Source organism: Rana temporaria, chromosome 4, assembly GCF_905171775.1.
Source record: "Rana temporaria chromosome 4, aRanTem1.1, whole genome shotgun sequence".
NCBI lineage: Eukaryota > Metazoa > Chordata > Amphibia > Anura > Ranidae > Rana > Rana temporaria.
The window spans coordinates 183,748,557-183,771,848 of NC_053492.1; the positions used below are offsets into that span (position 1 = coordinate 183,748,557).

A 23,292-nucleotide genomic window follows, 5' to 3' on the forward strand; every position below is an offset into this window, starting at 1 on the left:
AACAGAACTTTTTTCCACGCAAACCGAAAGAAAAAAAAATCTAGGACAACATGCACACCACCCACCATCCTTGGACAAACCATCACCCCAATCACCAAAGTCAAAAGCCTCGGAGTCATCTTTGACTCAGACATGACTATGGACGCACAAATAAGATCAGTAGTCAGCGGATCTCACTACCTTCTCCGCCTGCTGCGTAGACTCATCCCCTTCATCCCGGAAGAGGACACAGCAGTAGTAGTTGGAACAATCATCAATTCCCGACTCAAAATACACAAACTCCCTCTACCTCGGACTTCCCAAATACCAAATTTTGCATCTACAAGTCGTCCAGAACACAGCAGCCAGCCAGACTGGTAACGGGAAAAAAAAAAACTGGGAATCTATCACCCTGTCCCTGAGGACCCTCCATTGGCTAGCCGTGAAGGATCGGGTTACATTCAAGACCCTCTGCCTCATTCACAAATGCACACAAGGAAATTCTCCTTAATACCTATGCGAAAAAATAAAACACTACACCCCTATTCGCGCCCTCCGGTCAACTAACCAAAACCTCCTCCATGTCCCCAAGACCCGCTACAAATCAAAAGGCGAACGAAGATTCGCAGTCCAAGGCCCACGGCTATGGAACACTCTAGCCACGGACATCTGTACGGAAGAAAACCATCGGGGCCTTCAGGAAAAAAAAACTTAAGACCCACCTCTTCTGAAGACACAGGATGCAAAAGCGCCTTGAGGCGATTTAGTTCGCATTTGTAGCGCTATACAAGTTACTCACTAACTCACTCAATGACCTAAAGTCTGTCCAGAAAGTAAGGCAGAAGTAATTGAACAATGTGTTTAAACAACTATGAAGAGATTGAGGTAAACCGGTGTAGAAATATAAAAAAAAAAAAAGCTGAACCAAGGCTACTTTCACACTGGGGCATTGCGCCGCCGGCGGTAAAACACCGCAATTTTTTGCGGCGCTATGACGGCGGTTCGGCGGCCCTGCAATGGGCAGGGGCACTGTAGGGGTGGATGCGTCTGGCAGGACTTTTTGGAGTGTCCTGCCAGCGCACCGCTACAGTGTGAAAGCCCTCGGGCTTTCAACCTGGAGTGAGAGGAGGCGCTTTTTCAGGACGCTTTGCAGGCAGCATTTTTAGCGTCTGCAAAGCGCCACAGTGTGAGAGTAGCCTTAGCCTTTAAACAAACCCTCACAGACCTGTAGGCACGGTGCAGCCATTCATTCTTAAAGTCCACTGCAGTGGTGCCTCTGCTTCTGGCCCATTTATCAGCCGCCCTATAAACAGTGACTCATCCGCCTTCAAAGCAGATGCTCTTTAGTGCTTCTGCTGGTAAATTTGAAGATGAATTGATTCCCTGTGCTTGTACCTACAGTGATCACAATGAGCTTCTTTAACCACTTAAGGATCAGGCCTATTTTTTTGTGTGTTTACAAGTTAAAAATTAGGTTTTCTTTTGCTAGGAAATTACTTAGAAGCCCCAAAGCAATATATACTTTTTTTTACCCAGACACCCTAGAGAATAAAATGGCGGCCCTTGCAATACTTTAGGTCACACCATATTTGCGCAGTGGTTTTCCGAACGCAATTTTTTGGGAAAAAACACTTTTTTGAAAATAAATAATTAAGAAAAAAACAGCAAAAAGGTAGCCCAATTTTTTTTTTTTAAATGTAGAAGATAATGTTAAATGGGTTGTAAAGGTTTGTTTTTTATTTTCTAAATAGGTTCCTTTAAGCTAGTGCATTGTTGGTTCACTTACCTTTTCCTTCGATTTCCCTTCTAAATGTTTATTTTCTTTGTCTGAATTTCTCACTTCCTGTTCCTCCTCAGTAAGCTGGTCTGTCTGACTATCCACCGTTCGGATGATGGTGGAAAGCTTACCGAGGAGAAACAGGAAGTGAGAAATTCAGACAAAAGAAAAAAAAAAAATTTAGAAGGGAAATCAAAGGAAAAAAGGTAAGTGAACCAACTATGCACTAGCTTAAAGGAACCCATTTAGAAAATAAAAAACGAACCTTTACAACCCCTTTAAGCCGAGTAAATTGATACCCAACATGTAATGCTTCAAAAGTGCGCCTGCTCGTGGAATGGCGACAAACTTTGATCCTTAAAAAGATCCATAGGCGACGTGTAAAAATCTCTACAGGTTACCAGTTTAGAGTTACAGAGAAGGCCTAGTACAAGAATTATTGCTCTCGCTTCGACGATACTCTACATGTGTGGTTTGAACACCGTTTAAATATGCAGGCACGGCTTATGCAAGTTCGCTTACATTTTTTATTTATTTTACTTTATTACTGTAAAACTCTAAAAAACGTAAAAAAAAAAAGTATTTTGAATCACTTTTATTCCTATTTACAAGGAATGCAAACATCCCTTGTAATAGCAAAAAAAACATGACCGGACCTCTTTAATGTGAGATCTGGGGTCAAAACGACCTCAGATCTCACATTTAAAGGCAATACAAAAAAAAATAAAAAAAATTGTCCCTTTAAAGCCGTTGGGCGGAAGTGACGTTTGACGTCGCTTCCATCATCCAATGGCATCGAGTCGAGTGGGGCAATCATTCCCTCACTTGACTTCTTGCCTTACAGGGGAAAGGACCAGATCATCTGCACCACTACCGACGGCTCCGGAAAGCGGCGGAAACAACCGGAATGCGGCGGGAGGGGGGGTGGGGACCACTCCCGCCACCGATGAAAGTGATCTTGCAATGAATCCACACGGAGACCACTTTTATCCTAAAGCGGACCGCCCATTTCAGAAAGTACCGGGGTTATGGCAGCTATCTGCTACCATAACAATGGTATTGAACGTCAAAGCACTGACTTACAGCGATGGCGAGCAGTCCAGAAGTGGTTAAAGTGATTGTTATAGGAAAATAAACACGACTTTACAAACATGTTATACTTACCTACTCTGTTGCAGCGGTTTTGCACAGAGCAAGCCCCGATCCTCCTCTTTGCTGGTTCCTCTTTGGCTCTCCTGGCCCCTCCCTTCTGTTCAGTGCCCCCACAGCAAGCAGCTTGCTATGGGGGCACCCGAACCGAGTCACAGCTCCCTGTGTCTATTCAGACATGGAGCCCGGCCCCTCTCTCTCGACTGGCTAGTTGACTTTGACAGCAGCGGCAGCCAATGGCGCTGCTGCAGAGTCTCAGCCAATCAGGAGGGAGAGTCTTAGGTGGTTGAGACATGCGTGGACATCGCTGGACAGGAAGGGAACTCAGGTTAGTGTTAGGGGAGGCTGCTGCACACAGAAGGCTTTTTATCATAATGCATAGAATGCATGAAGATAAAAAACCTCCTGCCTTTACAACCACTTAAGACCCGGACCAATATGCAGGTTAAGGACCTTGCCCCTTTTTTCGATTCGGCACTGCGTCGCTTTGACAATTGCGCGGTCGTGCAACGTGGCTCCCAAACAAAATTGGCGTGCTTTTTTCCCCACAAATTGAGCTTTCTTTTGGTGGTATTTGATCACCTCTACGGTTTTTAGTTTTTGCGCTATAAACATAAATAGAGCGACAATTTTGAAAAAAAATAATATTTTTTACCTTTTGCTATACTAAATATGCCCCAAATATATATATATATATATATATATATATATATATATATATATATATATATATATATATATATATAAAAAAAAATCTCAGTTTAGGCCGATACGTATTCTTCTACATTTTTTTTAATTTATTTTTTTACGAAAAATAAAAAAATAAATAAAAAAAATCGCAATAAGCGTTTATTGATTGGCTTGCGCAAAAGTTATAGCGTTTACAAAATAGGGGATAGTTTTATGGCATTTTTATTACATTTTTTTTTTTTACTACTAATGGCGGCGATCAGCGATTTTTTTCATGACTGACATTATGGCGGACACTTCGGACACTTGACACATTTTTGGGACCATTGGCATTTTTATAGCGATCAGTGCTATAAAAATGCATTGGATTACTATAAAAATGCCACTGGCAGTGAAGGGGTTAACACTAGGGGGCGGGGAAGGGGTTAAGTATGTTCCCAGGGTGTGTTCTAACTGTAGGGGGGGTGGCCTCACTAGGGGAAACGACCGATCTTCTGTTCATACATTGTATGAACAGAAGATCAGCATTTCTCCCCGACAGGACCGGGAGCTGTGTGTTTAGTGGCCTGTGCGAGAGCCGATGTTATATTACGTGCTCTCGCACAGGGGAGCCGACCTGCCGCCGTAAAACAACGGCGGCCGGTCGGCAAGTGGTTAACGATTGGTTTGCGCAAAATTTATATTGTTTACAAAATAGGGCATAGTTTTATGGCATTTTTATTAACAATTTTTTTTTTTTTACTACTAATGGCGGCGATCAGCGATTTTTTTCGTGACTGCGACATTATGGCGAACACATCGGACAATTTTGACACATTTTTGGGACCATTGTCATTTTCACAGCAAAAAATGCTATAAAAATGAATTGATTACTGTGAAAATGACCACTGCAGTTTAGGAGTTAACCACTAGGGGGCGCTGTAGGGGTTAAGTGTGACCTTGTGTGTTTCTAACTGTAGAGGGGCGGGGCTGGACGTGTGACGTCATTGATCGTCTTTCCCTATATCAGGGAACAGACAATCAATGACACTGCTACTGTGAAGAACAGGGAAGGTCTGTTTACACACACACACCTCTCCCCGTGCTTCAGCTCCTGTGACCGATCACGGGACACCGGCCGCGATCGGGTCCCGGAGGCGCGCGCCCCACGGCTGGGCTCTTAAAGGCAACATACATGTACGTGCCTGTGCCCAGCCGTGCAATTCTGCCGACGTATATGTGCAGGAGGCGATCCTTAAGTGGTTAAGCTCATTTAGTGTTTGCTAAATATTTAAACATTCAAAGCCTGGCCACAGCTTAAATTTAAAGCTTTAAAATAAACTTTTTTTTTTTTTTTATTCCACTCCCAAGGGACCAAAATGTATGTATAGAACTTGGTTTTGTTCAGATCAGGGTTCCAGCTGTTACGAATGCTGCATCATCCATCAACTTGGCTGTGTATGCGTAAAAGCAGCCTTAATGGATAAGTAGCAATGCTGGCTGTTTTTTGTGAATGAGCGCGATGGTCCCCCTATCTGACAATACTGTTTAGAGCTAAAGAATGCATATGCATCTGAACGAGACCATGGTAAACCAGTGCCGACGTTGAAATAAAGAATTGGCTCCTGGTGCGTTAGACCAACTTGCCGTACTCACTGAAACTTCAGAGTCATGGTCACACCTGGGGATGTGCCACTGCCCTGGACCCAGAAACCGATATGCAGCCAACTTAAAAAGTAGACAGCAGTAAAGTCCGAATTGGAACGGGACCAGCTGCAATATGCAGTTGGTCCCCTAGGGGGTAAAAATAGGGGTTTATACTTGCAATATGGTAATTTCCAGCAGACCACAATCACATAAGTGCTTTCGTTTGTGACAAATTTTTCCCCCTTACCTGGCCACCCGATTTGCCACGTCCATATTGCCTTCCTTCTTTGAAGCCAGCATCCCAGTCTGTTCTGATAATCCGATCATCTAAGCGAGTACCATTGATGAATCTCATGCAATGCTCAGAGTCAGCTCTGGTATAGTATCTTGAGGCAGAGTTGAGGCAAAACCGTTTTGTATTATAAATAGCAGCTCTAGTCAACTAGTAAACTTATTTAATGACCGGTCAACATCCAGTAAACATCACAATGCTTAAAGCGGGAGTTCACCCAAAAATCAACTTTCTGCAGTTAGATCCAGCATACTGCTGACATCTGCAGTATGCTGGTCTTTTTTTTTTTTTTGGTACTTATCGTTTTAGCAGTATTTCTTCTATGGCTCCGAGCGGGGAATCCTGTGGGGAATGGGCGTTCCCGAAGGCAAGCAAGTTGATTGACGGCCTTCGATAGCGCGTCACGGCTTCCGAAAACAGCCGAGGTGACACTTGGCTGTTTACGGCGCCTGCGCCTGCCGTGTAGAGCTGACTGCACAGGCGCCGTAAATTGCAGAGCGTCACTCGTGTATTTTCGGAAGCCGTGACGCGCTATCGAAGGCTGTCAATCAACTTGCTTGTCTTGAAGGGAACGCCTATACCAGGAAGTAATCCCCGCTCGGAGCCATAGAAGAATTACTGTTAAAATGATAAGTACCAAAAAAAAAAAAAAAGACCAGCATACTGCAGATGTCAGCAGTATGCTGGATCTAACTGCAGAAAGTTGATTTTTGGGTGAACTCCTGCTTTAAAGTGCAAGTTCACCTGCAGGAATATCCTCTATGCCAGTGGTTCTCAACCTGGGGGTCGGGACCCCCTCAGGGGGTCAAATGATGATTTGCCAGGGGTCACCAAATCCTGGGCTGTTCCTGAAGCCCGCACCTCTTTTGCAGCCACCCAGCAGGGCTGTCCCTGGAGCCCACAGCCACCCTCTCAGCCTCTTTGCAGCCGCTCATTCAGTTCACAACATGGCTGGGGAGGCAGAGACTCTAGGTCAGCTGACTGGTGAGGAATGTGAAGTGGGACACATAGTAAGTAACACTACCTGTGATTATAGTTCCCATTAAAAGTCCCCACTACAGATCAGCAAATGACCTTGATCAAGAGCACCTATGTTGGCTGATCAGAACTCTCCCACCAGCACTGCCACTCATCCCAAGAGAAAGAGCAAGAAAGACGGCTAGATTGAGGGATGGGGGGGAAAAAAAAAAAAAGAAGAAATTAGGATAGAGAGATAAAAGGGAAAGAAAAGGAGAACAAAGAGTGGTACTGTACATACTAAAATGTACCATAAGGGGGTTTAATACTTCACAAATGTAAGGGTTAGGGGCGCAAACTTGTTTTGCCTTGGGTGCTGACAACCCACGCTACAAACATTTTTACTGTTAGGGGTCCCCACAACTTAGGAAATGTTATCAAGGGGTCACGGCACTAGAACAGTTGAGAATCACTGCTCTATGCAATCAGTCAGCAGCTACAAAAATGGCCTGTCCCACGATCCAGCGATGGGCTCACGCCAGCCGGTTTCACCTCCTGTCTGTCCTCAGCACCAGCATCTTGGGTAGCTGGCTGTGACCGTTTTCTGCTTCACAGACAGGTCCCAGAAGACTGCGGCACCTATCACGTTTTCCAGAAGACTGCAGCAAGGGGGGGGGGGGGGGGACTTCCGCCCCTTAAGAGCATAGGCCTGTACGACGGTCTGCCTGATCCACCGAGAAATGGTGGCAGACAAGACCGCCAGGCCCTTTTGTGGACCAGATACCGACACAAAAAGTGAGTCAGACCTCCGAAACGGAGCCATAGCGGACAGGTACACCCGCAAAGCACGTACCATGTCTAAAGTTAGCAGCGCAGCCTCCTTAGGATGCTCCGGTCGAGGACACAAGGATGGAAGTACAATGTCCTCGTTAAGGTGAAAGGCCGAAACCACCTTCGGAAGAAAGGAAGGTTGCGGGCACAACGCCGCCTTATCCTTATGGAGGACCAAATATGGCAACTTGCAAGTCAAGGCTGCCAATTCAGAAACACGTCTGACAGACATAATGGCCACTAAAAAGGCCACCTTCTGAGATAGTGTCAAGAGAGGAATCTCTCTGATGTTTTCAATGGGAGGTTCCTGAAGAACCGAGAGCACCAGATTCAGATCCCATAGAGGAAGAGGTGGTTTAAGAGGGGGAAGTATATGACGCACCCTCTGCACTAAGGCACCCACCAGAGAATGGCCCACCAAAGGCCTCTAAAAGAACACAGCCAAAGCTGAAATCTGTCCCTTAATGGTGCTTAAGGCAAGTTTCTGATCTACTCCACACTGTAAAAACAGCAGGACCCTGGAAACCGAATACATCCGTGGACACCACCCCATCTCCTCGCACAAAGAGATGTAGTCTTTCCAGGTGCGATGGTAGATCTTCCTGGAAGAAGACTTCCGTGCCCTCAGCATGGTTGAGATGACCGAGTTGGAAAGACCTCGGTCCCTTAGTACCTGGCTTTCAATAGCCATGCCGTTAAAGCCAGCGACAGTAAAAGCTGTATGAAGTATGGGACCCTGAGACAGAAGGTCGCATTGGCAGCCGCCAAAAGGTGCATCCACCACCAGGCGCACGAGATCGGCGTACCAAGGACGTTGGGACCAATCTAGAGCAATTAGAATCATCGGGATCCCTTCAGCCTCCACTCCGTGGAGCAGCTGAGGAAGCAACATCAATGGGGAAAAGGCATAAATTAGCCGATACTGACCCCGCGGGGGCCACTAACGCGTCTGCCCAGGGATCTCTGGACCTGGCCACGAACCTCGACACTTTGCGGTTGAGGCGAGAGGCCAGGAGATCCACGTCCGGTGTGCCTCACCTCCTGCAAAGGAGTTAAAATACCTCCGCGATGATCATTCCCCCTGGTCCAGCATCTGGCGACTCAGGTAGTCCGCCTGCCAGTTTTCTACACCCGGAATGTAGACGGATGATAGAGCCGGCACGCTTCTTTCCGCCCAACGCAGGATGCGAGCGACCTCGGACGCTGCAGCCGAGCTCTGCGTTCCCCCCTGATGGTTGACATAAGCCACCGCCGTGGCATTGTCCGACTGAATCTTGATTGGGCGACCTTGCAACCTCCCACGACCATGAGGAGAGGCATAGCCTGATCGTCCGAAGTTCCAGGACATTGATCGGCAGACGGGATTCCTGTAAAGTCCAGCGACCCTGGGCCGACTGGACCCCCCCAGACTCCCCCCCCCCCCCCCCCCAACCTGTGAGGCTGGCGTCCGTCGTAAATACCGTCCACTGGAAGGGAAGGAACGACTTCCTGGACCGAAGAGACGGGGATCTCAGCCACCAATTCAGAGAGAGACTGACTAGGTGGCTTACCTGAATCTGGCGATCCAGAGACAATGGAGATTTGTTCCATTTGGACAGGATCTCCTTCTGCAATACTCGAGTGTGGAAGCTGTAGACTTAAAAGACCGGCAACCACTGTCCCTTATAATATATTATGAATATTACCGCAGAGTCTGGGGTAGCTGACTGTGGTAATATTCATAATATGGGTAGCTGACACAGACTGTGGTAATATTCATAATATATTTTAAGGGACATTGGTTGCCCGTATTTAAGTACACTTCTCACAGGCTCACATGCCCCCCTTTAATAGCCCGTCTGACTGTCATCTGCATTCTGCAAGGACTCATCAGATCCCATAGCAGTGTCATTGATCAGCGGGCTGAGTGTTGTGTCTAGTGAAAGTCCCCCCCCCCCCCTGCTCAGTCCATACAGATCCCCCTGAACTCCTCCTCTCTCTTCTCTGGCAGCAGCAGGACGTCCGGTGCGGCGGCTCCTCGTGTGGATCCCTCATGGTGCAGCATAGAGCACATCGCTGGGCTGTGAGGAGTCAGTCACCATGAGCTCAAGTGCCCATCCAATCCACTTCCGTGGAGCAGCCAGCATCCCCCGCGCTGGGGTTTTGAATCGAGATCGCGATTAATCTTGCAGCTCTACTGAAGAGTCTGCAATTTTTCTAGGGGAAGAAAGACTCTCGCCTCCGCGGAGTTCAGAATAAACCCCAGGTATTCCAAACGCTGAGTCAGTACCAAGACAGACTTCTGTATGTTTAACACCCACCCGAATTCTCGGAGGGTCTGGCTGCCAATAGTCACATCCACCTCCAATTCTGAGCCAGAAGCTGCTCTCAGAAGAAAATCGTCTAAGTAGCCCACAACGACAATGCCTCGCTGTCTCAGCAAAGCTAGAATCGGTGCGAGCACCTTGGTGAAAACGTTTGTCCCCCAGCTGAGCCTTCGTCAGCCTGGGAGGGTCTACCCATGGGCCCGGACTCCCGAAAATACCGCTTCTGCGTGGGAAAAGAAGGACCCGGCTTACAGCGCGACTCCTTCCCCTTGGTGGACTGAGGGAGGAGAGTGCTCTTACCTTCAGTGACATGCTTAATAATGTCATCCAGCGAGGTACCAAAAAGTCTCCCACCTTTGAAGGGTAAATCTGCCAGGGCTTTTTTGGATGCTTGGTCAGCCAGATCAGGCGGCGCAACTCTACCGCAGAAACAGAGGCTCTGGATATCAAGGGGGCTGCATCCAGGGTAGCATCACAGACATATACAAGGCCCTGGACCAACTGGTAGGCCAGTCCAACATATTCAGGAGGGAGCTGATGCTCCTCCACAGTCTGGTGCAAAACCTTTGGCCATTCAGTGAGTGTCCGAGACACCAATGTTGCAGCCAAAATAGGCCGCAATGCAGACCCTAGCATGGTAAACATGGAGCGGGTCACTGCCTCTGACCTCCTATCAGTATGGTCCTTGAAAGCAGGGGTCTCTTTTATAGGCAGAGTGGATACCTTGTTTAACCGAGCACCCGGAGGAGAAGCCCATTTTTTCAAAAGGCTGTCCTCAAAAGGGTAACAGACCACCAGGCGCTGAGGGACCACAAAGGACTTCTGCAGCTGTTCCCATTCCTTATCTATGAACTTATCAAAGAAAGTAACATAGGGAAAAACTTTCACAGAGCGGTTAGATTTGTGTGACCCAAAGGACACAAACCCCTCTGTGGAAGTCCCAGCTGCATCTTCCAGCTTGAGAGTGTCCCTCACAGCATCAATAAGTGCACTCACAAGTGCCTTGTCTTGCACCGACTCGGACGAGGGGTCCTCCTCACCAGGGAGGTCCTGGTCCACATCCTCTGACATACCAGAACCAGGGTCCAGAGCCGCAGCCAGGCCCGAATCTGAGTCAGAGCATTCCCCAGAAGATGGCGGGGGAGGGGGCGCTTCCACCCCTTACGCCCGCACGTCGCTTCCACCCTGGCAACAAATGATTCCAGGACTGCCGACAGCGTATCCATGGGAACCGCAGGGGCACCGTTTGCGGCCTCTGGCATTGTAGGGGGAAGAAAGGCCAGATACGGACTCCATTATCACCCACTGACAGCCCTCAGGGAGTTAATTGTTAAAAAAGTTAATTGTTTCACACCTAAAACCATCAACAAAAAAAGGATACTCTACAAAGCAGAATCCACAAGCAGTTTTCTTCATTTTATCCAGACCCATAACGATCTTTTTGACATCTCCACTCTTGCTGAATAATTCATGTATCTGCTCTTCTGTTGTATAAAATGAGAGGTTTCCAACATACAAAGTGCAGCTTTGTTTCAAAAGTTTATCTTGCTCATCTCTTTTGCCCTATAGTAAAGAAAGGATAATGAATAATTTGCAATATTTACAAAATAAAAAGTCTGTATATACATTGGGTATAGAATTTTAGTAAAACGGGTGTACCAAGAATTTGGTGCAGTTGTGCATAGTAGCCAATTAACTTCTAACTTCAGCTTGTTCGGTTAAACTTTTGACAATAAAACCTAGAAGCTAATTGGTTTCTATGTACAGCTGCACCAGGTTAGGCTCGCTCCAGTTTTTGGGGAAGATTTACGATGTTTTTTTTTTTTTTTTTTATCCAGCTGTATTTACGCAGTGCAACTTATAAACATCCAAGCGAATGATAACACCAACATGTCAGATTTTGAAAAAAATAAAAATAAAACAGGTCTGCAAAAGAAACAGCCGTGTATGTTTACAGTTCATGCTACCAGTATAAAAACCATCGAAGGAGTAGGAAGAACCAGAAAACAGTTCATCTACCAAGTAGTCTGCAGATGTGGCTGAGCCTGCTAAATCCTGACACCTCCCAGCACCTGCGTTTAGCCCCTCCGTCTCCCTCCCAACAAGTGCAGTGTCAGTAGATCACTGTCGCTTCTGAGAAACGGTATAAATATTTCTTAAAAATAACAAACATGCTATACTTCCCTCCACTGTGCAGCTCGTTTTGCAAAGAGTGGCCCCGATCCTTGTCTTCTGGGGTTCCCTCGGCGGGTGTCTCTGGTCCTCCCCGCAAGAACTACACACATTCATGCGAGAGAGCTTGCATTGTGTGTAGTCCTTGCGGGCGCGCTCCCGTGATACAGCGAGCGGCTATATCACTGTATCACTCGGCCCCGCCCCTCGGCACGCCGCGTCACTGGATGTGATTGACAGCAGCACCAGTCAATGGCTGCGCTGCTTTCAATCCATCCGCTCTAGCCAATCAGCGGCAAGGCGAAGATGATGTCGGGACAGAGCGTTGGACTTTCAAGGCTTCAGGTAAGTATAACGGGGGGCAGTATACTCTGAAGTTTTTTCACCTTAATGCATTCTATATGCATTAAGGTGAAAAAACGTTTTCCTTTACAACTCCTTTAAAGCTGCGTTCCAATTCCAATATGCATACCACAGTTTGTAGATGCTATAGCTTGCACACAAACCAATTGATATACGCTTGTTTTGATTTTTTTTTTTTTTTTTTTTTTTTTTTTTTTTTTACCAAAGACATGCAGCATAATACATTTTGGCCTATATTTACCGGCAACAATTTGAGTTTATTAAATTTTTTTTAATAACAAAGTACAAAATATTGTGGTGGTTTTTTTTATTTTTATTTTTTCCAGGTCTTTTTCCCGTTTATATCATATATAAAAATAAAAAAAAAAAACACGTGATGATCAAATACCACCAAAAGAAAGCTCTATTTGTGTAGGGGGAAAAGGCTATAAATTGAATTTGGATATAGTGTTGCATGACTGCGCACTTACCAATTAAAGTAGCGCAGTGCCGAATAGCAACAAATGCCCTGATCTGGAAAAGGGTAAAATCTTAAGTGTTAAAGGGGTTGCATAAAACACCTGGTAGTCATCGGGCCCCCGCCCCCCAACCCCCGTTTTACTTACCTGAGCCCCTTAATCGCCTCTGCAGGGAAGCGCCGTCCTTCTCTTCACGGCTCTTGATTGGATAGATTAACCATTGGCTTCTGCTGTCAATCAAATCCAATGACGCGTGGGCGGCAGAGCCGAGTCCGGCATTCGTGTCTATGGGCGCAAATGCTGGATTCGGGAGCGTGCCCGCAAGGTAGCCCCCTCGGGAGAGAACTTCTCCTAAGGGGGGTTATCTAATGCGGGGAGGAGCTGCCAAGGGACCCCAGAAGAGGATGTTTGGGGCCACTCTGTACAAAACGAGCTGCACAGTGGAGGTAAGCAACCCTGAAAATAAAGGCATAATGGGCTAGTATAACCCGTCAGTAATGGCACATGCTAGGGAGGAAATGACACAGAGGTTCGTTTCTTCCCAGTGCATGCGCTGATTACATCATCGGCGCACTACAAGTGAAATATCTCCTAAACTGCGCAGGTTTAGGAGATAGTTCCACTACCTACAAGCCTTATTCTAGGCTTACCTATAGGCAAAGGTAAGGAGAGAGGGGTTACAACCACTTTAAGTCAAGTGGGTCAGTACAGTAAGGGATAAGCAGGCTTTCATTGAGGACCTCCTTCTGAAAGTGCTATCTCTCCGACTTTGTCTGGTTTCTATGGAGACACTGACCAAGGATAAAGCATGCCGAGTTCCTAATGGGTTCCTTCCTAAACACAGCTCCGCACACACACACACACACTACTGAGCCGCTCCCCCCGCCTACCTTGAAATGCTGGTCCCGGTACTGACTCAGCTCCACATAGCTATCAGTCTTTAGAATGCTCAGCATGTTCCCAACTTCTCCAGCACACCGGCCACCACGGCGCAACAGCGGTTTTACGATTCTTCTTCTCGCGACAAAGACGAGCCAATGAGCAGAAGGCGCCCAGTATCACTTCCGAGTTCACCTAGGCCGCCATCTTTAAAAAGGGCAAACACTTATCCGTGAGTCATGACGTGTGCTGACTGATACGGGCGGGTGAGTAGGTTGATAGAGGTCGGCTGTGTGCGGCCCGTGTGGTGTCTTCACTGACCGCTTGGCTCTCTCCTTAGGGCTCCGTTGTCGGTAGACTGTGCCCGACACAGGAGGGCAGACATGGTGCTTCGTCGGCTTCTCTTCAACCTCCTGAATAACCCTCAGGTGATTGAGAAGCTCTCCGAGTCTCGGCCTATCCGCAGAGCCGCCCAGATTACCGCCTTCGCCATCACCAAGGCCGAGCTGACTGGCAAGGACGCGGCCCAGCGCCTGCTCCGCTCTGATACCGTCCGACAACTCACCAAGGACGGGGCTCCCCGGAACCTGGAGGACATAGGGCGGAAGATGGGACGGGTGAAGAACACGTTCATGAGGGAGCTCAAGACTGGCATGAAGGCAATCAAAGATGGCACAAAGAGGCCGGGGGGAGAGTGAGGAGGACATGAGGGTGTACCTCACAAGCAGCCTGCTAATTCATTTTAATGTATTATAATCTTCACAATAAAAGTAGTTCACTGACTCCACTCTAAATGTCTACTATAGATCCGGTGAGGCCTGCATTATGTTATGGGCAGTCCACCTTCCCTCTAAAGTACTCATTTCCATCATTCCTAGGCCTTGTCTGCATGGAAACTTTTCAGAGACGTTTGACAGGAGGTGAAATGTCCCCACTTGTTCTAACCCTCCAAATGACACACTAACAGCTCTGTGGTGCCAATTCCCGCTACTGCCCGAGCACCCCCAGTGTTACGCTCCAACACAGAGCTGTAAGAGAAAGTGGTGATGTTCTTCCCAATGTGTGACATTAGAAGCAACGATGACTCGTGTCCTGCTTTCATTTTTTTTTTTTTTTTCATTAACCACTTCAATACCAGACACTTACGCCCCTTCCTGCCCACGACTATTTTCAGCTTTCAACGCTGTCACACTTTGAATGACAATTGCGCGGTCACCCAACACTGTATCCAAACAACATTTTTATAATTTTATTCCGAAAATGGAGATTTCTTTTGGTATTTGAACACCTCTACGGTTTTTATTTTTTGCTAAAGAAACTAAAAAAGACCCAAATTTAAAAAAAAATGTTTTTTTTTTAGTTTCTGTCATAAAATTTTGTTTTCCCCTAAAAATAGGATCTGGCGCCAATGATATAAATACTTATAACAACAAGTGCAGCTCCATAAATTAGTGAAAACTAATAAACAGTGATTGGCAATGAAAAGGGTGCAAAAAGTGTTCAATTGGTGTCCACTGTCCATAAAAATAAAATAATTATTTCAAAAGTTCAAATAAAATGCAGATATTTAATTCACAGTTTAACCCCTTCCATACAGGGCTATTTCACCATCTTCCTGCCCAGACCAATTTTTAGTTTTCAGCGCAGTTGCACTTTGAATGAAAATTGCGTGGTCATGCAACACTGTACCCAAACTAAATCTTTATGTTTTTTTCCCCCCACAAATAGAGCTTTCGTTTGGTGGTATTTGATCATCTCTGCATTTTAATTTTTTGCGCTAAAAACAAAAGAAGAGCGACAATTAAAAAAAAAAACACTATTTTTTACTTTTTAATTTAATATATATCATAATAAAAAAAAAAAATTTCCTCAGTTTAGGCCGATACGTATTTTTCTACATATTTTTGGTAAAAAAAAACCACAATAATCGTATATTGATTGGTTTGCGCAAAAGTTATAGCGTCTACAAAATAGGTGATAGATTTATGGCATTTTTATTTTATAATTTTTTTTACAAGTAATAGCGGCGGTCTTCGATTTTTTTTTTATTGTGACCGTGACATTGCGGCGGACACTTTTGATACGTTTTTGGGACCATTCACATTTATCCAGCGATTAGTGCTTTAAATATGCACTGATTACTGTGTAAATGTGACTGGCAGGGAAGGGGTTAACCACTAGGGGGCGCCAAAGGGGTTAAAATGTTCCCTAAAGTGTGTTCTAACTGTAGGGGGGAGGGGACTCGCAAGAGGAGGAGACCGATGTGTGTTACGCTGTACTGGGAACACAGCATTGGTCTCCTCACCTCTGACAGGTTTACACACACAGATCCACACTCCTCCCGTGATCACCGGCAATCGCGGCCGCCGGGTCACGAGCGCTGCCGCGCGTGCCCTAGATCGCCGGGAACAAAGGATGTCATATGACGTCCACCCGGATCGAGGGAGGGTTCCTGCCGGTGTCATTTTACAATGCGCCGGTAAGGAAGGGTTTAACAAGTGCTATATTCCGGTTTTATGTTCAACACCGTGCTTTAAGAAAAGTGCAGCATGCATGCTTAAATTGCTTTACCTGATGTGACAATCAAATGCGCTCACCAAATATATACGGCCATAAATGACCATCAGGCATATAAAGGGTTCTTTTCATAGAGTCCTCCCTCTTACGAACCTCTCCCAGAACAGGATCAATCCACAGTATAATTCAACAGAAACTGCTCTCCATTGTATATAACCACACTTGTGTATTCCAGTAGCAAGTCCTCCAATCTGGAAAGTTCAAACTGCTCCACCACAATGAGCCACAAAAGCGGAAATAGTGTGATACCGTCTTTTTATTAAAATTACTTACAGGGTAAAATCTTGGTATAAAACAGGCAGGTACACATGCAGCTTAAGGGGAGGCAGTGGCCAGACTTGTCACTAAAAGCGATACAATCCACGGCATACGTCTCAGCTGTTCCAGTTAGGAAACATACAGCTCCTGTATCAAACATGCTGTGCCAGTTCTCTATGCATTTCGCGATCATCCATGCTTCATCAGGAAAATGGCACCAGAGCCTTTATATCATCTAAAGCTACATCATTGGCTATGATGGTCCACAGCAAAATGGCGCCGCTGCCATGATACTGAAGACTGGGGACACAGCCTGCTTAGTGATAGCCTACTGTCAGGTATTGCACTCACTTTTTATGTTTTAAATAAAATACCAAAGGTTTTTACACTATGGAGGCATCTGTTTTCCTTGCATGCTGTATCCTTGCCAACTGTCTCACTGTCATGGAATGTGCTGACTAGCGAGGCTGTGGATTCAGGGTGTCCTTATCATCCAGCTGTGATTTATTACAAGTGTTTCTGGGTTCTCCGTCATAGGGGACCACGGGGCTCTGGTAAGCAGATCTACTTATATGGTGGTGGAACTCTAGGGCTGCAACTAACGATTATTTTCATAATCGATTAGTTGGCCGATTATTGTTTCGATTACAAATTTGCATTTAAAAAAAAATTTGGGCCAATTTGTTTTTGGGCAGATTACAAAACACAAATTGCCGCAAAAACACATTACATGCTTTCCTTTAGATTCTCAATTGAAGTATATTGAACCAAAAAAAAACAAATAGCACAGTTTTGCGTTAAAAAGTCCTTGCCCTTTCCAAATACGCAGCAGCTGAAAAAAAATGGATGTGAACGTGTCCCATAGGAAAACATGTAAATGAACTATAGTGCAAAAAGCACCAAAAAACAGAGGTGTGAACTCAGGCCTGAGATGTATAGTAACATAATGGGGTTAAAAAAACAAAAATAAGTACAAAAAGAGCAAATAATTGCTACTGTAAAGGGTTCATTTTTTTACTGAGGGACAGTGAAAGTGATATTTACAGTAGCGATTTGCTTTTTTGTACTATAAAGGGCTAATTTTAGTTTTTTTAACCCCAATATGTTACTGGCCGATTAATCGATTATGAAAATTGTAATCGATTAATTTCATAATCGATTAGTTGTCGATTAGTTTTTTTCGGCCCTATGTGGTGCTATCTCTATTTACATATGCGTACGGGACCAATGTGTGCATTCGCATGAGGACAGGGGCGCTTTACATGTTTTATTTATTGGTGGTACACTGACAGATGTTGATGTCATAATGGTACTTTATTGCAGATGTTTTGTGCACTGGTAAAGATGTGATGGGACAGTGAAAAATGTTTTGTGCACTGGTACAGATGTGATGGGGACAGACAGATGTTTTGTGCACTGGTACAGATGTGATGGGACACTTACAGATGTTTTGTGCAGTCAGTGGTCTAAATGCTTATGGGGGACACTGACAGATTTGTATGGGGGCAGGGACAGCTGTGCTTGGTGTACCGTGTGTGTGTGTGGGGGGAAACTGTGGCAGCTCTGTGTGTAAAATCATTTCTTACATAGAGGGCTGTCACAGAAATTACCGATTCCCCCACTCCCCCCTCACTGGGCTTTCACTGAGCTCAGCAGCAAGAACTGTCAGAGACACATGTCTCTGTTTACATGGCGAAGGCTGTGATTGGGAAAGCCAATCACAGCGTCCATATCCCGTCTTGGCTGTGTCCTGTGATCACAGGATCGCGCTGCCTCTTGTTCCTCGGAACGATGAAAGACTCACCCAGCCGTTTATGTACACTGGCCGGCGGGGAAGTAGTTAAACCTAGTACATACAATGAGAAAATTGGATGAAAAATAACGCTTTTAGGGCGATCGTCTCATAATCTGATCATTTGAGAGCCGATCACGACAGTTTGTGTAAAAATATCTGAATGCATATAGACGCAAATACGAAAAAAATCATAAGACCAAAATAAAAGTGTAGCACCACCTCTGAAGGAGCTGCTTAGTCATTTTGGGTTCCACGCTTCGACTCCAAGAACAACCTCAGCCCCTCTGACACACCTTCTGCGAGCACAAGTAACACCAGAAATGTAAAATACCTTTCACTTAGCTGTGAGCTATTGCCAGTAAACAAACACACACACACACACCAGGTTAGGGATAAACTTGGTTAATTTATTAATGCAGATTAGCATAAATGGTAATTGCAACAAAATTAAACACAGATCAGACAAATTCAGACAATGGCTGCTAAATAGAGTAAAAAAAACTATACCAAAGGGGAAAGAAAAAAAAGAACAGTACACTTCTATATCATTGGCTAAAATCAATGTAAAATAACTGTAAATGTGTTCAGAATGATAGCGGCTCTATACTGGTTTCGAGTGCGCTCAAATGAATAGACGAGAGGGATACCACATTAACTGGCCAGATAAAGCTTCAAGGTAATTACAACTAGGGGCAGTCCTAAGTTTCATAGGAGCTCATTGGCGCGAATTGCAGCCCTCAGTAAAGCCTGCAGGCAGTATTGGAGCTATTTACACCCGCTGATCCATGGGGATGAATAGACCACCCGATCAGGTCCACCTGTGTATGCTCCATCGGACATTTGCTGTCGGAATTTCCGACAACGAAAATTTGAGAGCTGGTTCTCAAATTTTCCTACAACAAAAGTTGTTGAAAATTTCGACCGTGTGTACACAATTCTACGCATGCTCGGAATCATTGAATTTTCTTGGCTCGTCGTAGTGTTGTACATCACCGCGTTCTTGACGTTCGGAATTTCTGACAACATTTGTGTGACCATGTGTATGCAAGACAAGTTTAAGCCAACATTCTGTTGGAAAAAAATCCACGGTTATCTTAGACATCTCACTGACATTTTATGCTATATTTGTTTTATACTTTCTACTTTTTATTTATTCATATGCCTTTATCGGCCATTATGAGTGGCCGGAATGGACATCCTCCTGCCGCCCCCCCCCCCCCCTCCGGCAGCTCTGCCCTGGTCTCCTGTCCCTCCGGAAGACCCGAGTGACCAACCGGCACTTTTGGTCGGCTGGCCGGAAGCCCAAACGCAGCCGGAATCGGCTGCTATCCTGTCTCCAATGTAGTAACCCGGCACAACAACGCTTCCGGTTTACGCGCCTGCCAAGGGCACTGGTTTTAAAGAAAGTTCAGTATTTCAAAATGTAGATTTCTGCATTTTGAATACTTTTAAGTGCAAAAGAGGGATTTGTGGTCTTTTAGACCCCAGATCCCTCCATTAAGAGTACCTGTCACTGTCTATTACTATCACAAGGGATGTTTACATTCCTTGTGACAGCACTAAGAGCCCTTTCACACGGGGCGGATCAGTAATGATCCGCTCTGTGTGTCCGCAAAGCTCAGCGGGGATCCTCCATAAAATCCCCGCTGAGCTGGCAGCTGACAGGGCGGTCCCCGCACACTGTGCAGCGACCGCCCTGTCTTTCCTCCACTCTCCCCTATGGGGGATCGGAGGAACACGGACCGTATGTCCGTGTTCATCCGATCCGGCAGACGGAAGAAAAATAGGATTTCTTCCGTCTGCAAATGCGGATCTTTGCGGAGGCGGACAAATTACGGGTGTCAGCGGATGTTCATCCGCTGACACCCATAATCACATAGGGACCCATGTATGTCCCATTTTTATCTGCAAACGGACGGATGAAAATGCGGACATACGGTCCGTATGTCTGAAAGGGCCCTAAAAGTGAACAAATTTTTTTTTTTTTTTTTTTAAAGGGACAATGTTAAAAAAAAAAAAAATAAGAAAAAAAATATTTTTAAAGCGCCACTGCATGCTCACGCACCAAAGAAAACGCATACATAAGTTGCGCCCGCAAATGTAAACGGTGTTCACATCACATGCCACGATTGTTAGAGCGAGAGCAGTCATTCTAGCAAAATACCTCCTCTGTAACTCTAAACTGGTAACGGTTAAACATTTTTAAACGTCACCTATGAAGAGTTTTATATACCGTAGTTTGCCATTCCACGAGTGCGTGCAATTTAAAGTGTAACATGTTAGGTATCTATTTACTCGGCGTAACATCATCTTTTACAATATGCAAAAGAATTGGGCTAACTTTACTGTTTTCTATTTTGTTAAAAAAAAAAACTTTACTGTTAGCACGTTGGTAAAACTTGATATCATCGCAACCATTTATAATATAGTTGTATTTTCTCCAATACTATGACTTCCTATGATCGCCAGCTTCAACTGTGGGAATGGAGTTGGGTGTATAGGATTTTACTGTGTTTTTTATTTTTGTTTTTTTATTTTTTGTGGTTGAACTGGATGGACTTGTGTCTTTTTTCAACCTGACTAACTATGTAACTATGTAACTATGTAATGCTAAAAATGCTGTATATTTTGTAATTAAAATATTTTAGAAAATATACTTCATTCTGGCCACTAGATGGAGATGATGATGATCGTAGGAAGTCATAGTATTAGAGCAGTGCTTTTCAAGCTTTTTCTAGTCAAGGCACCCTTTTAATTTTGAAGAATTTTGAGGCAACCCTAATAGTTTTACACTACATCCACACATGTAGGACACCCAATGTTAGAGATGATTTATTCTTGCAAAGTAAATACACTTAGGCACTAGTACTGATTAGTATTCCAGCATTTGTTCCATCTCATTTTCTCTTCACCACACAGCTAACGTGAGCCCAGTGCGGACAGAAGGGTGGGTCAAACTCAAACAAGGATAGTGTGTAGGGACCAGACGTCCTACTTATCAACCAATGATGTCATTTAGAAGCTGGTCCACATGGTGCCCAAAGCCAGTGGGTTTTGTGAGGAAAATAGCGGGCTTGATCCACCCGTTGGCTTATATACAATTTTTGGTAAATTTTTAGGTATTTTGTCAAGGCACCCCTGAAGAACGCAGAAGGCACTCCGCTTTAGAAAGGTTTTATTAAAGGGCCGTTTTGTCAGGTAAATTCATACGTTTGTTTTTTTCAGTATACATTGAGCATTCAATTCATTGTGGAATGTCTTTTATTCTAAAAGAAAAACTGGTCCAAAATAGTAAAAAAAAAATATTACTATTCAAGATTTATATAGTGTCAACAGTTTGCGCCCCACTTTACAACATGCGGGCAAACAGTACAGTTACAATACAAGAGGAATCCGAGGGCCCTGCTCATTAGAGCTTAGAATATAAAGGGGAGGGTCAAGTGATACAAAAGGTAGTAACTGTGGAGGATAAGCTGATGGAGGAAATAAAAGTACATTTGTCAGGTGGGGGCAGGATAGACTTCTCAAAAGAGAAAGGTTTCAGGGATCGCTTGTGGACAGTGGATAGTTGGACAGACTGGGATAGGGAGTTCCAGAGGATGGTAAAAGTCCTGGAGGAGAGTGTAGGAGGAGGTGAGTAGAGAGCAGGAAGTCTTAGGAGGAACAAAGAGATCGATTTGGTTGGTATTTGGGGACAAGGTTAACCACTACATTACCAAGCCTATTTCTGAGATTTGGTGTTTACACGTTAACAGTTTTTTTTTTTGCTAGAAAATTACTTAGAACCCCCAAACTATATATATATATATATATATATATATATATATATATATATATATATATATATATATATATATACACACAGTCCTGATCAAAAACCACTTGAAAAATGGCAAAAAATCATATTTTACATTGGTGGATCTTAACAAGGTTCCAAGTAGAGCTTCGACATGCAACAAGAAGAAATGAGAGTGAGCATTCAATTAATTGAAAATAATGAATAAACAAACAGGCTGTTTTTCAGCTGATCAAAGGTTTAGGACCACATGCCTTTAAAAGACCAAATCTGTGCAAAGATGTGGATTCATTGTAATTTTCTGTCAGGTAGTCACACGTTGTGATGGCAAAGGCAAAAAAACTCTCCCTTTTTAAATGTGGTCGGGTTGCTGAACTGCATAAGCAGGGTGGACCCAAATTAAGGCCCTTACTGGTGCTGACTGCAGCCCCATAACCATCAGACGGTATCTGAGACTGAAGGGCTTCAAAAACAAAAAAGAGAGGACAAAACTCCGATTTTAAAGAATAGGATATACCCAATAGCATATCACGCGACAAATAAAGAGGCAAAGTCAAGGGGGGTGTCTATCCTAATAGCAGAGAGAACTCAGTGGACATATGTAGATTCAATGAGTGATCCGAAAGGGAGATACCTTTTTGTGAAGGGCAAAATAGGAGGAGCAGGGGTAACACTTGCTACTGTGTATGTCCCAAACGAGCACCAAGAAGTTTTCTTGGACAAAACAATTAAACGCTTATTAGAATTTACAGAAGGACATCTAATTATGGGAGGGGATCTGAATATCCCGTTAGACCCCAAAGAGGATACCTCATCGGGAAAATCATCTATATCTTCTGGCGTGAGAAATCGGACTACGCAAACTTTGTATAAAAATCAACTGATTGACATATGGAGGTTGATGCATAACAAAGAAAAAGACTATACATATTACTCTGCCCCACATAAAACATACTCTCGTATAGACCTTTTCCTTATTCCACATGCCCAATTACACTTTGTACAATCAACCAAAATAGGATCTATTACCTGGTCGGATCATTTCTGGTATACGAGTTAAAAGATTTAAGACAGACCAGAACAAATCAGTGGAGATTAAATGAAAGTTTGTTGCAAGATAACGAGGTCTTAGAAGACGTAATGGAAGAGCTGAAGTTTTATTTTAAAATCAATGACACTCCAGAGTGCGACCCCGGAATTATCTGGGAAGCACATAAGGTAGTAATTAGAGGGGTGTTAATTAAACACGGATCTAGGATCAAGAGGAAACGTACTGAAAAGTTGAACAGGCTACTGAAAGAGTTAGCTATCTTGGAGGGCAAACATAAACAAACATGGTCAAGAAATGTAGAGAATGAGCTGGTAAATAAAAGAACTGAAATTAACG

General features: G+C 44.6%; 2 protein-coding genes across 2 annotated transcripts in view; one reads left to right on the top strand and one right to left on the bottom strand.

Annotated features, from left to right (window-relative positions):
- Positions 1-13,658, bottom strand: part of NCBP2 (nuclear cap binding protein subunit 2) — a gene marked incomplete at its 5' end in the record, with an annotated part of 36,932 nt that extends 23,274 nt beyond the window's left edge. Inside the window, 3 exons of the mRNA XM_040347721.1 lie at positions 5,469-5,607; positions 10,989-11,170; positions 13,491-13,658. Of these exons, the coding sequence (XP_040203655.1) occupies positions 5,469-5,607; positions 10,989-11,170; positions 13,491-13,658 (489 nt within the window). The remainder of the gene's footprint in view (positions 1-5,468; positions 5,608-10,988; positions 11,171-13,490) is intronic.
- Positions 13,647-14,266, top strand: NCBP2AS2 (NCBP2 antisense 2 (head to head)). Its single transcript, XM_040349470.1, has 2 exons — positions 13,647-13,745; positions 13,820-14,266. The coding sequence occupies exon 2, from the start codon at positions 13,863-13,865 to the stop codon at positions 14,175-14,177; it is 315 nt and encodes a 104-aa protein (XP_040205404.1). The 5' UTR covers positions 13,647-13,745; positions 13,820-13,862; the 3' UTR covers positions 14,178-14,266.
- The last annotated feature ends 9,026 nt before the right edge of the window (positions 14,267-23,292 follow it).